The sequence below is a fragment of the Pieris rapae genome, chromosome 13 (genome assembly GCF_905147795.1).
Source record: "Pieris rapae chromosome 13, ilPieRapa1.1, whole genome shotgun sequence".
Classification (NCBI taxonomy): Eukaryota; Metazoa; Arthropoda; class Insecta; order Lepidoptera; family Pieridae; genus Pieris; species Pieris rapae.
Window position 1 is genome coordinate 7538937 of NC_059521.1, and position 18435 is coordinate 7557371.

General features: G+C 31.5%; 4 protein-coding genes across 5 annotated transcripts; 2 read left to right on the top strand and 2 right to left on the bottom strand.

The window, feature by feature from the left end:
• The first annotated feature begins 759 nt into the window (after window positions 1-759).
• LOC111004237 (glutamate receptor 2-like) lies at window positions 760-5030 on the top strand. Its single transcript, XM_022275168.2, has 8 exons — window positions 760-944; window positions 1022-1191; window positions 1802-2031; window positions 2675-2774; window positions 3082-3260; window positions 3554-3658; window positions 3980-4146; window positions 4700-5030. The coding sequence occupies exons 1-8, from the start codon at window positions 865-867 to the stop codon at window positions 4908-4910; spliced, it is 1242 nt and encodes a 413-aa protein (XP_022130860.2). The 5' UTR covers window positions 760-864; the 3' UTR covers window positions 4911-5030.
• LOC111004240 lies at window positions 4916-5664 on the bottom strand. The gene has a single exon (XM_022275174.2). It carries the CDS (start codon window positions 5489-5491, stop codon window positions 4982-4984), a length of 510 nt encoding a protein of 169 aa, XP_022130866.2. The 5' UTR covers window positions 5492-5664; the 3' UTR covers window positions 4916-4981.
• A 405-nt stretch (window positions 5665-6069) lies between these two features.
• Window positions 6070-13740, top strand: LOC111004206 (threonine--tRNA ligase 1, cytoplasmic). 2 transcript variants are annotated; one of them, XM_022275119.2, is made up of 14 exons: window positions 6070-6155; window positions 6616-6860; window positions 7678-7849; window positions 8020-8097; window positions 8319-8576; window positions 8975-9121; window positions 9397-9506; window positions 9703-9858; window positions 10444-10621; window positions 11174-11296; window positions 11556-11734; window positions 11926-12100; window positions 12338-12452; window positions 12942-13740. In XM_022275119.2, exons 1-14 carry the CDS (start codon window positions 6105-6107, stop codon window positions 13094-13096), a joined length of 2142 nt encoding a protein of 713 aa, XP_022130811.2. In that variant the 5' UTR covers window positions 6070-6104; the 3' UTR covers window positions 13097-13740. The 2 variants fall into 2 exon arrangements, with proteins under 2 accessions (XP_022130811.2, XP_022130810.2); XM_022275118.2 differs by having other exon boundaries at window positions 6153-6290.
• Window positions 13602-16314, bottom strand: LOC111004244 (phospholipid phosphatase homolog 1.2 homolog). The gene is made up of 6 exons (XM_022275180.2): window positions 15853-16314; window positions 15613-15767; window positions 15266-15456; window positions 14853-14967; window positions 14518-14691; window positions 13602-14150 (listed from the first exon to the last, which is right to left on the bottom strand). Exons 1-6 carry the CDS (start codon window positions 15920-15922, stop codon window positions 14049-14051), a joined length of 807 nt encoding a protein of 268 aa, XP_022130872.2. The 5' UTR covers window positions 15923-16314; the 3' UTR covers window positions 13602-14048.
• Window positions 16315-18435: the final 2121 nt, after the last annotated feature.

Below are 18435 nucleotides of genomic sequence, written 5' to 3' on the forward strand. Positions count from 1 at the left end.
GGCACAAATTCGTTTACATAAAGAGCTCGCTAAGGTGGGTTGTCGAGTTTCTTCAACAATGGAACCGCGTAGTACACGTCAAGACCATAATTTGCTGTTTTTAAATGATTTGAACTGTCCTGACGCAGAAAAGCCGTTTAAAGTAAGATGGAGTTTCATGTATTTTGATACTTATAAACAAAACTAAAACGTTTTGTACTGAACAAATTAAAATGCACGACTTAAAACTTAGAAGATTAATAATAATAGACTGAGTTTCAGATTGTTCAGTAGGTTTATACAATAGACAATAAAATTTAATTTAGAATTGATTACCTTCCCAGTAGCCGCCACCTATAGACACGCATTTAGTGTTAGGTTGTGTTCAGACACACAGTCACTTTAGTACAAATAAAATTCTCACTATTTAACATATAGATAACAAGTCTTCTAAGATTTCCGTACCGGTGGCTTGTCCTTTATGATGATGTTATCAACAATAATAGTACAAACGCAAATGGAGAATCGTTCAAGAAGCGTCTTCTACATTTGCCGCTGCTAGCTGATAGTGACTTTGTATTGGCCGAAAGAAAAGCAAATATATTTTTGCTTACAGAACGTAAGTATAGTGTTTATTATTAATTTATATGTTCATTTTTTTTAATGCTAAATATTTAAAAAAATGAAGGTACTTACAATTTTTTTAAATACCCTACTTGCAAAAATTATTAAATTACTTTAACTAAGCATTCTTAATATGGGTTCAAAACAGTGCACAAGCCGACTCCGAATGGATCTACCTACTCATATCCTCGTGGTATTTATAATGGCAGCCTGCAGGACTTAAGACCTCGAAGAGAGTTGTATTGGAGAAGAAAGGATATAATGGGTCATCCTTTGACGATGTCAAATGTAATACAGGAGAGCAACACTACTAAATATCATTTACCGAGAGAGGATAGATTGTAAGTTTTATTACTTGATCTTGATCAATCATTGCAATTTCTATTGTTACACTTTATAGTTAATATTTATTTTTTAGGCTACTTCACTATGATCCTTTTGCAAAAATATGTTGGAGCCACGTTCGAATGGCATTTGAAATGTTAAATGCGACACCTCGTTACATCTTCAGCTACAGATGGGGTTATATCAAAGACGGTCAATGGTCAGGAATGATCAATGATCTTCGGATTGGCAGAGCTGATTTAGGTACATTATAAAGTCAAACTAACTTATGTAGGTATACAAGTACACTTATGAACGTCAACATTCTTAATTTACATTTACTGCCAGTTTGCAAGTCAAGGATGTAGAGTGGGCAAGAAGAATTGAAAAGCAACTCTCCGCCACTCTTTTGAATCGCTAAGTTTGAGTTATACAAATTGTTTGAACTGGAGCAAATCAATCCCAAGGATAAAATCATTTAAATATTCGTCAAATTTATAAAAAGCTTTATTGATTTAGTTACGTTTAACGTTTTAAATAAAATCTTAATAATTATTATTTTATTTTTAACTGTAGTTTGTAAAAGTAATACTACAAAGTTTCCGGGGTCATCGTTAGGAATCTATCGATCGGAAGTGAACTAAAACTGATATTAAAGACTTTGTATAAAGTTTCTTGAATTAAGATTGCTCTAAGTTGACTCCACATAGGCCAAAGAGCGAAGCAATTGTCGGACATACCAATTAATAGTTCATTATTTAGATTTAGTAATATTCTTAATTGATTGAACTCTTTTAATCTTCAAATTAGATTAGAACTAAGGAAATCGTACTTCACTGTCATTAACATTATTATTATATTGATTTTTCTGCAGGTACCAATTGCGTCGCTAACTCCAAACGCTTGGAAGTCGTAGTTTTCACAGATTCAATTGCGCAGTTCAAAGTGAAATTTATATTCCGTCAGCCCCCACTCTCATATCTAGCTAATGTCTTCGCCTTACCGTTTTCGATGACTGTTTGGGTGGCTATAGCACTTTCCACGGTATTGGCTACTGTTTCTGTATACTTCGCTAGTAAATGGGAGGTGAAGAGGATCGGTTTGGTATGTTTTAACTAGAGAAAATCATATCACTCTGTCGCGACTCGCGTACTTAAAAGTTAGGAATAAGGTATTTAAAAATCCTTTGAGCTAAAAGGCTCTAGGATAATTATGAAAAAGTGGTCAACGCTACATCTATTCTATTTTATAGCTTAAAATCTACATCGTCAAATCTATTATAATGTTTTAAAACCAGAAAACTTATATGGTTGAATGCGGCAATCTCTGGAACAACTATTTCGAATAGAAAAACATTTTTGTTTTAGTCAATTTATCGAAGAAATTTAACATAAAAAATATATTCTTATTGTGTTTTAATGGAATGTTTATTTTAATGTTTAAATAGAAACCCCCTCAATATAATCTTAGACATACCAACGTGATTAGCCCTAGCAAAAGATCTATGGTCAAATTAAAAAAAAATTGCATGGCGTGAATAGGCCATCTCGCTCTTACAACCTACTAAGATTGATGAAATTGAATTGAATATTGATACAATAACTTTCCCTACATACCGTAACTTTGCGTATCATGCTCTTAATGAAGTAAAAGTTTCTATTTCGTTTTCATATTTTTTTGTGGTTGTTTGTTAAATTGTTTTAAGAACTCCTTTAGAGGTCATTACTAACATATTTATTACTTACAGAATTCAAGTCAACTTGATGGCAGTATGGGGGATGCCGTACTCTTAACAATGAGTGCTTTGAGCCAACAAGGATGCTCAAAGGAACCAAAAGGCTTATCAGGTATATTTTCTCGCCAGACAAAATACACATTTGTTCCTGGCCAACTTGGTAACATTTATTTAAATAAAGCCATGGAAAGGTTACATTTAATATTCTTTAACTTAGCTGTGGTGTACCACAAGTACCTACACCCCCGTTCATTCGGCCGAACGCCGATAAAAAAATATTTATACATATTCAATGCAAAAATATTTTTATTTGGAAAAGTAGTTCTCGAGTTAGAAACAAAAAACAAACTCTTCTACTTTATAATTATGTTATATGTATTTGAAAAAACATTTTGCATGTGTTGATTTTATATTTACAGGTCGCATAATGCTGTGGGTAATTTTCACAGCCCTCATGGCGTTATACGCTGCGTATTGCGCAAACATCGTGGTACTATTACAGGCACCTTCCACTGGCATTAAAACTTTGGAACAACTATCAGAGTCCGGCATAACTCTTGGTGCTATCGACACAGACTACAACCGATTTGTCTTTAGAGTAAGTTGTTGTAGTAGTTCCTCCCGTGTTCATAGTACGTAATAAAAATGGAAATAATTGAGGTTTTTTTTTGAATTCGGTCTCTATACAAAAAAACTATTTTGTACGCTTACATTTGTAAACTATTATATATATTAATTTTAATATTATACTTTTGAGTAATCTTTTGTGTACTACGTATCTATTAATGCGTGAGTACACTTTGGACTAATCTGTAATGATTTTGTTAAAAAAATATTTTAAGAACTTTAAATCCATTTTAAATTTCATACTAATATTTAATAAATTTTCAGATGTTCAACGATCCTGTAAGAGCAGCCTTTTTAAAAAAAATAGAGCCCCCGAAAGGCAAACCACATTACTATGACCTATATGAAGGCGTTGCGAAGATAAGACAAGTAATTATACCATCGAATTAGCTTTTTTGTTCATTATATTTTTGTAACATGTTATTTTATACTCATTTTTGTTAATGATGTATGCACTTCTTGTAAATTAGCTTTCTATCTTTTGTATAGGCTGTGGAAAATAAATAAAGTAGCCATACTTGGAAGTTATAGATTCGATTCCCGGTTGTTTAACCGGGAATCCCGATGATGATGATAATGATGTTCCCGCTGTGATATTTTTGCTTTAAAAATATTCATAGCTTTAATTATTGTTAATTAAACGTACATGATAATTTTAAATAATAAAGTGCCATCCTTGATGTTTTTCAGGGTTTCTTCGCCTTCCACTCCACAGTAGATTCAATCTACAGACGCGCTGAAGAAACATTTCTTGAGATGGAGAAATGTGACCTTAAGGAAGTTGACTTTATGAATGCACGATATCCTTTGGTTCCAATATACAAGCATTCGCCATATTTGGAACTGCTTAGAGTAGCGTTAGTTATTCATTCAACTTATTTTTGCGCGCTATTCTATGGTCGGATAGATAGTCCATATTTGTCGTAAATTTCTTAAAAAACTGTCCCCGTACGCGACAATATCTTCACAATTGTGCCTCGTAATAACACGAATTATCTGCGTAATTTAGTAAATTTTCGGGTTATAGCTAACTCTAACACAAATTTGAATATGATATTTTCCACCTTACGAAACAGGATGTGGTGAAATTATTTTAAACAACGGGAAGTCTTCGACTTTATTAAACAGTAATTTTAACAATTTACTTATTAATAAATTTCAAATTAAAGGCGCAAAAGGGGTCCACTTCCTAAACCAAATGTCCAATCACGTCCCAAAACTTACCAATAATACATTTCAATGAGACGATACAAACAATATAATTTTATCTGCGTGAAAAACTCGCGCGGGTAGAAGAGTCACCGTTAACTGTTTTTGATTTGAAGTATAACTCATACAGAAAACTTGAACAAAGTCTTCATTAAATACAGTGCAATGCATATGCTTGACAAGCTTTCATATTATTTTCAGTTTGAAGCGCATCCGTGAATCTGGCATTCAGTCTGCACTCCATGGCCGCATAATTATTCCAAAGCCCAAGTGTACCCATAGAATAACAGCGTTTTCGAGCGTTGGCCTCCTAAATATGCGCCCAGTATTGTACTTTATTTTGTATGGTATCATAGTGTCAGTTCTTATAGTCTTGCTAGAAATAGTTGTGAATAAAATTATAAATAAATAATTCATGCAATCTTTGTTACAAAATAGGTTATTATATTTCATATAAGTTACAGCACTTTTAATTATAAGAAATTAAGCCGAAACACGTGTTGGTAACTTGCTGCGCTTGTTCACAATTTCCTTCTGACCTCGCAATGTAGTAGTTTTGCGCGGAGAATCGCCTTTTCTTTGCCTAGACGTTCTTTTACCGGTTTTAGGACTAGACGGCAGTTTATTTATAAAAGGCACATCTTTAGAAGTTTTGGACCCATACTTCGGTCCGTGGTAACTTTTTGTTTGAATTTTGGAAATAAATGGTTGTAGGGCATTCTTTCTTTTGGTTTTTAATAACTTATCACTGTTTATAATATCCGGCTGTATGACAGTTGTTTTGTTTGCAGAATGTTTTGTGTTTTCTGTTGGCTTACCTTCGCCGTTTAATACGCCGCCGGAAAGATTTGCAACCATGACACGAAGTTCAGTTAGTGTATGACCTTGAAAATTAACGTCATCTTGTAGTTTATCCAGTTTCTTTTCGAAATGCTTGAATGACGAAACAATTCTTTGAAGAGTGTCCATTGGACGAGATCTTTGGAGTGACATGCTATCCTACATTATTTTTTCACATTTAATTTGAACTAAAGTATGGTAATCTATCTATGTAAAATATTCACATTTTATATTGTTTGCAGATTGTAAAAAATTGACGTCTTTTTACTTTTAATTTTTCATATTCAAACTTAATGGTTGTTATAAGTACCTACACCGTACATTTATTTGACGGGATGCATTTTCCTGGTATATTTATAATGTACTTTAAGTAACAATTATGAGAAACGCCTGACACAGTACATTTAAACAAATCTCATACTACATAACTAAACTTTAATATTGCAAGGTTCGATTTTTGCTGTATACGTTTACAAAACTAAACAGATATGAATAATGTATAATAATTTCATATAAACCTTATGTAAGTGAGTTACTTTAGGTGTTTTAAATATTTATAATAAGTTGTGAAAACAATGAATAATTTTTGTAGGTTTTAGTGAATAATCCTATTTTTTTATAATGGGGAATAATCCTGTTTCGCGTATATAGCGTATAAAGCGTATTCGATGACAATTTACTAGACATTAAAGAATCAAGTGTCAACGCCAGTCGTAATTCTTACCCGTCAGTCGTCACTGTCTGCTGTCAGTAAACAACGAACAATATGGGTGATGCTGTAGTTGCTGGTGTAGAAAATATAAATCTAAAGGAAAAGGCAGGAATTTAATATAATATTTTAATGTATTTAGAGTGATAAATGTACTACACTAAAGTGTGATTTGTGATGCTAAAGTTAATCAATATACGTAAGGCTTGCGTGGTGCGCTTCAAAGAGAGCTACGCCACATGGGTCTGTAATCCTATAAACTCCAAAAATTAAAGAGAGATGAACAAAATGATGAGAGAAAAGATATTAATTACCCTCAACGTACTACTACCTAACACAATTATTTGTTTCAATATATATTATTTCTTATTTTAACTTCTTTTTTAATTACTTGATGACGACATGACTCGTCATCTTAGAGAAATAACCAATAACGTGCAATAATGTATTGCTGCGATATTTTGGCCCTTGCCATAAAAAATATTTAAAATAATTAAGAAAATTTGATCTAAGCTATTATTTTTATGCCGAATAAAAATGTGAAATAAGCATAATCCTTACTTTTTAGTCTAAGGCAAAAGCCATGAAAGAAAAGAAAAAGAAAGAAGAAACGCCAGGCGGAGTTTCTGAAATGAATCCATGGCCAGAGTACATACAGAAGAGGCTAGATCTGTGGGACAAATTTAAAGCCAACTATGAACAAGATCTTGCTTCAAAGCCAGATTTGAGTGTTGTTGTTACTCTACCTGATGGAAAAACTGTGGAAGCAAAGGCTTGGAAGACAACACCTTATGATGTAGCTAAAGGGATCAGGTAAGTGTTTAATTATTTAGAGAATGTGCACTATAATATAATATTATCTTAAATTTATAGATGTATTTATTATTTAGTTGTGTTGATAGTGGGCTAAGCAGAACATCTTCTCTTAATGTTTATAATCTTCAATAGAAATAAATCAAAAAGCATTGTTTTAATTCTTTCTTTTTAGAAATAATCATTGGTTACATATTCTTTTCTTTTTTTTCATATTCTATGATATATATCTTTAATGCAATAAATATCTTATCAAAGCTTCTTTAGAATGCTATTGTTGTGGCTGAGTTAATAGGCACATATTTAGTTTTAGTACGCTACTATTAAATTTGATTATTACTATTAAATATCACAAATTTATTTTTCCATTATTTCACATAACAACACAACATGACCTATAACACATGTTATGCTTTTTATTTGCTATATAAGTTTATAGCAACTGATGAAATTGCTATTTTGCTTTACACAATATTATAGTAACTATTGGCAACTTAAATAATTTTTCACCTTGTTTGCACTCATAGCGAGTTTTGGAATCAATAGTAAGTATTTATAATATGCATCAGTGTGATTAACCAGACAAATTTATAAACATTCAAAAAATTTGATTAAACACTTTAAGGGCCTGCAGTGCACATGAAACCCTTATAATATTTCTGGTGTCCTTAAGTTTTTGTTAGCATATTATTTGAATCAATTTCATGTTTGTTTTTACCTTATTAGAAGTTTGTTATAGATTTCAAAGTCAGATTTAGATTTAAAGAAGTGTAAAAATCTATAAACTATCATATTTGTAAATAATAATTATTTTCAGCCAAGGATTAGCAGATTCCACAATTATAGCCAGAGTGAATGGTGTATTATGGGACTTAGATAGACCTCTAGAAGGTGACTGCAAACTGGAGCTCCTTAGATGGGACAACACTGATGCTCAGGCTGTCTTTTGGCATTCATCAGCACATATGCTTGGTGAAGCCATGGAAAGGGTATGTATAATAGCTATAGAATCCTTGCTTCTCTTGATTGTAGCTATATTATTTTAACTTTTGGAAATTTAACTTTACCAATTCCTTCTTTTACAAAAAAAGCCTAATCCTTGGTTTGAGTTTATTACAAGAATTTACAAATAAATCAAAACATTTGTCTTACTTTTTAGATATATGGAGGTTGCCTATGTTATGGACCACCAATTGAAGAAGGATTTTATTATGATATGTTCTATCCAGAGAAAGGGGTAAGTTTTTCAACTGAAAACATTGTATGCTCTGGAAAAGCATAGGATACATATAGCATAACATATTATATAAGACTCACAACTGTTAGTGTAAAGGTTTTATAACTTCAATGCAATAATCATGATATAATTGTTCATATATTTAGAAGAAAGAAAAAACAATGTTATGCTTTTATTAATGTTCCTATAGAAATGGTTTTGATTTTTAATGTATATTTCAGATATCTTCTACTGATTACCAATGTGTAGAAAGCCTTGTAAAAAAGATAGCAAAAGAAAAGCAGCCTTTTGAGCGATTAGAACTAACAAAGGAACAATTACTAGAGATGTTTGACTACAATCCTTTTAAAGTTAGAATTTTAAAAGAAAAAGTGAATACTCCAACCACTACTGTGTACAGGTGTGGCCCACTTATTGATTTGTGCAGAGGACCTCATGTTCGACACACGGGAAAAGTTAAAGCCTTTAAAGTTACTAAGGTATGTATGATTAATCAATGCAAAACCGTAACTCTCTGTTACATATGCATTTTTTGCAAACCTGTTTCTTTATTATTTTTGTTGCCTACAGTACCCACGTCATCAATTGTTCGACAGAAATTTAATTTTCCAACTGTGTTTGGCAGTACAAGCACGCCTTTTATTAGCTTGATAAATTTTCCTCGGATATTACATTCCATGTATTTTGCAATAAACAGCTGAGCAAATAAAGCCTGAGTAAATAAAGCAAGAAAACCTTTCCAAGCTACTTGATGTTATTGTTCTGAAATAATTTTAAATTACATAATTTTAAAATTTCTGAGAATATTATTATTTTTAAATTTTGATTTTAAAATAGATATTATTTAATTTTAAAATTTGATACAAAATGTTTACAGAACTCATCGACCTACTGGGAGGGTAAATCAGACGCAGAATCACTTCAGCGAATGTATGGAGTTTCTTTCCCAGAGCCAAAACAGCTTAAGGAATGGGAAGTCATACAGGAGGAAGCTGCCAAGAGGGATCATCGTAAAATTGGCAGGGTGAGCATTTTTTATAATTAATAAAACAATATTAATTGCAAAACTTTTACAATTACAAATACAATTTTTTTTAAACGTACAATTACCGTAATACCACAAGAAAACTTAACATTTTTATAGAAGTGGAATGTAATTAAGAGGTAAACCATTAATTTTAGAAAATAAAAAACTAAATAAAATTAAGATTATTTAATAATTATTTTGCCAGTCTTGATTGCGTAGTCCAAGATTTTAACGTTTTAGGTTGAAAATTTTAATTTAATTGTTTTTTACAGGAACAAGAATTGTACTTCTTCCATGAGCTGTCTCCAGGCTCTTGTTTCTTCCAACCGCGTGGAGCTCACATTTATAACATTCTGGTTAACTTTATAAGAGAACAATATAGGTATTTTTTTAATTCACATTGCATGATATTTACCCCTTCATTTCTTCAAAAAGAAATCAATATGTTTTAACTACTCTTTCTGTCAAATTGCCTTTACATATGTGATGTGACATTTACCGTAATCGGTTTTGAGATACATTTCGAGATCGATACTTTGTATTGTATCGAATTCTGATTGGATTTAATTGATTTTAAGGGTACGCGGTTTTCAAGAAGTGGTAACCCCGAATATGTACAATGCCAAGTTGTGGCAAACTTCAGGTCATTGGGCCCATTACGCCGAGAACATGTTTTCATTTGACGTGGAAAAGGAAACATTTGCATTGAAACCCATGAACTGTCCAGGACATTGGTATGTTGAGAGTATTATCTAGATTTTTTTTTTATATAATCAATCAATCAAAATTTATTTATTCAGTTTAGATGCGACTTAAGGCATGCTTATGAATGTCAAAAACGTTTACAAAATTCGCGAAAGAGCAAAACTACGCCATCCGTTCGCAAGACTACCGGGAGGTCTTGTTCTGAGAAGAACAGGCAAGAAACTCAGCAAGTTTTATCCTCCCTTTACATACAATAATTCAAAAGAAAATGTCATAAACCACAACGTCATTTAAGTTACATAAGTAAAAATAAGATAAAATCTGTTCTGTGATTTACCACATTCACCACATTCACTGAATGTTTAAATTATCCAATAAATAGTGTTATACTACGGACCCGTCATCTTATGTCTTTGTCGCTCGCACATAAACATATTGCCGTTGCGCTCACACAGATGCAGTGACCGCCGTATTCAGAGATTGTAAACCTTTTTTAATATTCGTACTTATAAAAAAATGTTTTTAACCACTGGCAGTAGGTCCAAAGGTCATTGTACGAAATTCTTCGTGCTCCGCGTCCGTAGTATATCTAAAGAAATTTAATTAATTTACAGTCTTATTTTCGACAACCGAGTCCGTTCGTGGCGTGAACTTCCGTTGCGGCTCGCAGACTTCGGCGTGCTTCATAGGAATGAGCTCAGTGGCGCCCTCACGGGGCTTACTCGAGTCAGACGTTTCCAACAAGACGATGCTCATATATTCTGTACTTCACAGCATATCGAACAGGAGATGGTAAGTGATGTTCCGATGGGGCTTAGGGATTATACAATCAGCCAATGTTGTAAATACCGGCAACAAAAATTTGGATTATTATTTTCACGTCAAATCTTTAAAAAATCTCTTTGCTAATATCTCTGTAGCTTTATATATATTCAACTTTGTGGAAGTTTCTTGCTTCTACTGAAGAGTACTCAAATCCAGGTAGCAAATTCGCGTTTATTAGTTAAAGAATTTTTACTTTGCCTGTATTGATAATGTTTTAAGGATCATTGCACTTTTTTGCCAATTTAATCCCAGGACTCTGTGTCACGTCGTACCACTAAAACACTGCAGGAATAAGGATATTAATAAAAATACTTATCAAGCTCTAAATACATATTTTATTCTATTCACGAAGAATTCTAATGAGATTCCTGAAACATTAGGTTGGAACTGATTTTGAACCTTGGGAATGAATAATGGACGTCAATGATAACGAATTAGCTTAAGAAATTTATGTTTTCTAAAATTTCATTAGAAACACAACTTTTTTTGCTATAGTACCCAGATTATGTTATTTTTCAGATGGGATGTCTAAACTTCTTGGAGCATGTGTACACTAACTTTGGTTTTACATTCCAATTGAAGCTATCAACTAGACCTGAGAAATATTTAGGAGACCTTGAGGCCTGGAATCAAGCTGAAAAGGTGAGTTCTTGAGGTTTTTTCGTTTCAGAAAGATTTAATTTCCTGATATACTTAGTTTCTATTAAAGTAGTAGTTGTTTAGATATACTACTATAAACCATTGGAATCGATACGGAAATGGAATTGTTCCGGATCGATTTATTTCGCAACGTCACTATTTATTACTTTTCATAACGTTGCAACACTGAAATTGTCAAATCTTAAAAGTTTTAGTATAGTAAAACCGTGTATCAATAATTGTTTCTTATCTTCCTTTCCAGGCTCTGGAAGATTCTTTGAACAAATTCGGCAAGCCCTGGCAATTAAATCCGGGAGATGGCGCGTTCTATGGTCCCAAAATTGATATAACAATACAAGATGCACTAAGACGGTCACACCAATGCGCTACCATACAACTCGACTTCCAACTACCAGAGAGATTCAACTTGACATATGTCAGGTATGTTATTACTGTATATATTTTCTTTTGTCAACTTTAACTAGATTTAAACGTCGTTATTTATAATAATTTTAATTCTATATATAATAAAATTTGTATAAGTTTCCATTATATATTTTTTGTTATGGCAATGTTTGCTGTTAATTTGATCAATCATTAGTTGGAGTTAAATTATAATTTTAAATTTATAGTGAAACTGGTGAAAAGAAGCGACCGGTGATAATCCATCGAGCCATTCTCGGCTCTGTGGAGAGAATGATAGCGATCCTGAGCGAGTCGTACGCGGGCAAGTGGCCCTTCTGGCTCAGTCCTAGACAAGTGTGTGTCGTGCCGATCGGTCCCGCATACGATGATTATGCGATACAGGTAATAAACTTATTTATGTATGGTAATAAACTTAATTATATATATATGATAAATGCTAATTTTCTATTAATTAAAATAAATTGTTTGGTGTCTTATAACAATGTATTTTTAGTTTTTATGCTTATTTATTATTATGCTATTATTAGACAAAATTATTAATTCATGTAGAGGAAAATATTTAATACTTAAAATGTTCAGTCTGTTATTTTGAATCTAATTAGACTTTATTACTTGCAGGTGAAAGACAAATTATTTGCAGCTGGATTTATGTCTGAAGCAGATATTGATCATGGTGATACGCTCAACAAGAAAGTGAGGAATGCACAGTTGGCCCAGTTTAACTATATATTGGGTAAGGAGAATTATATTTATATAAAGAAATAAATTAAAGTAAATATACAAAATAAATAGGTGTGTAGTTTCATAGGTTGATTGATTATATTGAATTTGTTTTTAAGTGAATAAAGTTAGTGTTTCGGTGAAACCATAATTGTATCGGGATGATAGGCAATCAAGACTGCGATAAGCTATTTACCTCCAAAACAAACGCAGTTTCGTATGTAGTTACAGTCATATGACTACAATTACATACGAAAACTATTGCATATAGACTTGCCTTGAAGAGACGGTTTGTTAGAGATAAGGCCGCCCGTGGCATCCCTAATAAGTTATGTTATTTGTTTTTATGTTAATGTAACATTAGTGTAAATAAATAAAACATATTTTATATAGTTTTTAAAGGATTTTCTTTTACTTAACGATAGTTTTTATTTGGGATTATTTAATACAATTACATATATATTTTTTTATATGGCAGTCTAATATTATAATATTTTTTTAGTGGTGGGTGAACGCGAAAAGTCGTCTGGTACGGTTAACGTGCGCACCCGCGACAATAAAGTGCACGGAGAAATGTCTGTGGAAGGCCTTATCCAACACTTCAACAAACTTGTGGATGACAAAACGCTGTCTGAAGATACCCAGCCCTTACAATAATTTTTATTTCAATTTCCTGTGTTTAGGCTCTTCGCTTGTATCCGCCATGTTTTTTTGGGTGTTAATTAAGATTCTGTTCATAAAGTTCATTTTGTACACCATATTTATTATATTATAAAATGGTAACTATGGTAAGTCCATGTTTTGTAATAAGTTTGTCTAGCTGACATTTTTAGAAAATTCTTGGTCTATAAGATATTACAGATTATGTAGATGCAAAGTTAATTATATTTATCAGTAATAGTAATACTACCATAAAGTTTAAAATCTGTTTTTTTTTAATTTAAGCATGGCACCCTAGAATTAAAATATAGTTTTAGGTGATAATTGTTCAATTTGTATATTTGTTTTGACAAAAATTTTCTCACTTAATTTAACACCATTCAAACTACAGCATTAATGTTATTTATTTTTTCACTTGCATTTAAGTATTTACTTAATTTGAACTTATATTGAAAAGGAAAATAAAAGTTTTTTTTGTAAATGTGATTTAATGTGTATAAAAATACATATCCTTATTTTCTAATTATAGCCAACATGGAATGCAATACATGTTTCTGTTTCTCAATTTTCTTATTTTATGTATTTTCTTAAAATACCTATAACAACAGGGCATCTAGTAGTAGTAGCAGCTTCATATAGCTAATCGCAATAAGTTTATGTGGAAACCAATGAAATTATGTGAAGCTGTAGATATAATCTAGTATAAACTCTACCTAGGTATTAATGTTTATTTTGGTAACATTTATGACAAGATTATAGGCAAGATAAATAATAAATGACAAGAGTAAGACATAACTAAAGATTCAAAAAAATACTGTAGAAGGGGTCAACACTTAAAGGGACATAAAAAACAACTATAGTCACAGCGCAAAGTAAATAGCTTTCACTAATATCCTAATAAAGCTTATGATTGCAGGTTTCATAGTAAAATTAAATAATATCTTCTTTACTATGTCTCCGTTTGGGTTTCATTCTTGACAAGCGTATCTAGTTCCTTATTTACGTGACTCTTTGGACTTGAACAATCAAAATTATTGCACAGAGTAGAAATCTGAAAAAGCAAATTAATGTTTAGTTAGTAACAATTACTTGTTTACGAGGTATTGGGAGAGTTAAATACCAAAGGTTGTGATCTATTTTTAAAACTTTGGTATGGCTGCTCTTTCTTTATTAAAATAATTTTAAGTTTAAATTATAACAATATTTAATGATAAATAAATATTAATAAGTATTTTCGGATAACACATCTATAATTTGCATCTTATTTTTCTTGCTTGGTATTTTCATGATATACCAAGAAATGAGGTTCCCATTTACTTCATTTGATAGCATGGTCATACAGAACCTAAATTTACCGAAAAACTAAGTTTTACAAAAATTGCTTAGAAAAATAGGCCAAAGAGTATACTCATACTCACAGTATACACAAGTAAGACCAATGCTATCACTGCACCAGCCATTACATCCCACCAGTGGTGACGTCTGTCCCATATCCGAGACAAACTACATAGTGCTGCGCTACTCAAACTAACTATCTGCACAGTGGAGACCATCATTGAGTTCAACTTTCTCCCTCTTCGATACAAATAATACTGGATGGAAAAGAAATTAATTAAATGCATACAAAATTTATATTATCTAGGTAAAAGTTTCAACAAAATATAAGTTTTATGTTGTGCCACTCAAAAAGGTTAAAGTTATTATAAATAAACTCATCTAGCGAACAGAAAACTCTAATTCATTAATGAAATACCGTAATAAACACAGCAGCATGGACTGCTAGGGATGTGTGACCTGAAGGAAAGCTTTTGTTCGACTGTTGTAACCAATGTGCTGTAGTGCATGTATAACTAGATATATATTCTGACCTGAAAATATTTATTATTAACTATCTGTGATAAATTTGTAAAAAAGAGTAGTAGTCAAGTATAAGTGTTAAGCGAGAACTTTTTAACAGTAGTTAACCAACAAATGGTGTCTAAATAATAAACTGACACTAGTCAGTCAGTAAATAGACATCCATCAAGAATAGCACAAAATATTATTTTGGTGAAGCCATAAGCTCTTAATGGTTCACCTTAATTAAATACTATAAATTAACATATATTTTTTCAACAAAGGCCTTATTAAATTAATATTAACAATAAAGTCTTAGTGAATACTTACTCTTTGCATGTCAGAGCTTCATTAGGTTCGCAAGTTTCAAAAAAATGTGGCCTAGGGGAACCAACAATTAGCTTTAATGCCTGAACGATAGTCAAGTTTAATAGGAAGCCATATAAATACTCTTTACACCAACAAAATGCTTGTTTCTTGGCTATTTCACTATTGCATTGCTGTCTTTCTGTGATGAGTAGCTGGAATAAATATAGGAAATCAACATATATAATAATATAAGTTCATGCTATTTTTAGGTTAATAGTTTAAATCTCTATATAAATTACGGACATGATATTAGAACTTGTATTCAAATATAAATGTAGCTATTTTATTTGCTTCAAATTGAAACTCACCACAACCAAAGGTAAAAGTATAGTAACAACAATTAGCCATTTCCAATTAACTGTGTCTCCTGTGTAGGGATGGGATAAAGCTGGATCATTACACTGAAATCCCACTTGACCTCCAGGTACTAGGTTTAACTGTGCTACGACAAATATAAAGAAAGCTGAAATTGAGAAAACATGCTTGTTATGAAATGAAAAGGAAATGCAATAGGTAATTTATAATATTGTAAAAGGTAAAAAACTAACCTCGATGCCACCGGTTTATTTTAAACCATAATAATTTTGATATTTTAAATACTTTTTTGTAGATATCCATCTTCTATCACATGTAGCTACAGACTGATTACGTATTGTTCTTACTTCTTAGTAGTTATGTCAACCAGTAAGAATGTCGTACAAATTGAAAAAAAATGATTCATTACTATTAGCACTCATCTAATACGAATTACAATTATGTATTTACATAAAAAGTTGTACTCATTTTCTCAGCTCACGGGAGTTTTTGTCAAGATAAATGATAAATGTAACTATAATTATTACAAATGATTGTTTAAATTAACTTTTTATATATGAGTAATGATAAATGCATTCCATGTATGTTTGCTTATAAACTTAAAAAAATTAAATCTAAATAATTGATTTTTATTTTGTATACATTAATTAAAATGTCATAGCTATCAGCTGATGCACCGAGGCCCGTGGCCGTTGGCACAGAAGTTCACACTTCACAGAACACCAGTAATGCCAACTCCTACAAAATGTCGATCAAAATGTTGTACACTTGGTTTGAGAGGTAATTTCAAATATGAATTAAAATACCTTAAAGTAGTAAAAAATAGCGGTTGTATTTATGTGGGTACATTTTACATATTGACAATGACGTGAAACAATTTTTAACTTTTCTTTTTTCGAATTCAGTTTTCTTAACGTTTCTTGGTAGAGAACTTTTTACGGTTTTGTCCTTTTCTTTTCATACATTATTATATAAGAGCTTTGTGTACTGTTCTTTTTATCTGTTCTGTTACAGTTAAACGAGGCAGGCTCAAAATCAAAAACGAATTCGTGAATGTCTCCGTTTTTTCCTTCCAACATAATCTTATGAAATGTCATTGAGATAAGCATGTAAGATTTCGTCTAAGTCATCGGCCTGGATATCGCGCTGCGTTTTGCTGTTGCCGATATTTTTGAAATTGTACATATTGACGTTAAACGATTCGATTTTATAGCCAGGCTTGAAGTTTATTTTTGGTTTAGTTTGTTGATTGCGTTCGAAGTTTAATATTAATTATATAGAATCGTGTTTGTAGAGAAAAATTTTTTTGAATAAGGTACACCCTAAAAATCTCCCTAAATAAATCTATCTCCTTAAAAATCCCCTAGGGCCTAGACATCTTATTTCCCCCTAAATTTGGGGAAAAACTCCAAAGTTGGCATCACTGCAGAACACTATTACTTCTAGCGAATTCGCCGACAACATACAATTTTTAAGTCTAGAGAAGTACTTCAGACATTTATTTGACACTGTCACAAACACAGATTACACAGCGACTTATCGTTTATCTATCGGTCAGGTTCACATATAAAATAATGTTTTATACTTTCAGATTTACCAAATAATTATACTAATAAAATCTTTCAAATATACTCGTCCGAATAAGTTTTAAAGGATTTTGTTAGATATTATTTATTACTTTAATCTATTTATATCAACAATTGATTCATTACAAAACAAAGCCGAGTGTAGGTTTATGAATTATTTATATTCTTTATTTAACATTTGTATATAGTGTCGTATAAACTTACTTTTATACATATTTATTTAGTTGAATAAAATGATTTTATTGTTACCTATTCAGTTAATATTACTAGACTTGACTATATATGTAAAGATTTATTAATGGCCAAGAGAAACATTACATTTAGTAAGTAAGTAAGCTGTAAATCTTTCTCAATAAATAAAAAAAGAGTGTGTGTACACTGTACACTTATGTACACGCGTTAGAAGTTATACTTCTTTGGCATATGGAAAAAAACTAAAATGCAGTAGTGATTAACGATAAATATTAAAATTAATCAAAAAGATTTTATTTAAATAAATAAATAATCAGTAAATTATCACCGTCGTATATGAAATTGATATAAAAACACAAAAATAACATTTATTTATTCACACTGTTTAATTGTACTGTTACGAAACACGTGTTCTAAATATAAAAATATTAGAATATACAACTTGTAAATAGTTATCGATTTCCATGCCACCTAGACCTAACTTTACGATGTCAAATTTAGGTGTTGGTGTGCGCGCGCATTGTAAAAATTCACTGTCATCATTTTTTTTCATCGCACCAATAGAAGTATAACTTCAAAAAAAAATTATATTAATATAAGTACCTAGTATAACTTCTATACTTAACCTATATCTTATTTTTGATGACGGCGCGCAAGTATGTGGATTTTTAAAGTGGCGTTAGTTAGCCAACATCAGTATCTGTCTCGTTTCTCAATTCGGGTAAGACACTTAGCTATCAATATATATAATATAATGGCCTTTTTTCGGACATAACATTATTATTAATTTTAATTTTTATAATTTTTTTTTCGTAGATTGTACTTTTCTTCCACTTTTTCGTCTCCGTTGGCAGGTGGCAAAGACCTCCTCCAATCTTCTCCATTCTGGTCTTTCTATGGCCACTCTATAAATATCACCCTAATCATTCTCCGTAGTTTTTTAGCTCTTAATCCTGGGGCACAATTCATAAGGGTTTTAAAGTGGTCGTGGTAACGTTACCATCGTTATACACCAAACAATACCTTATACTTATTGTG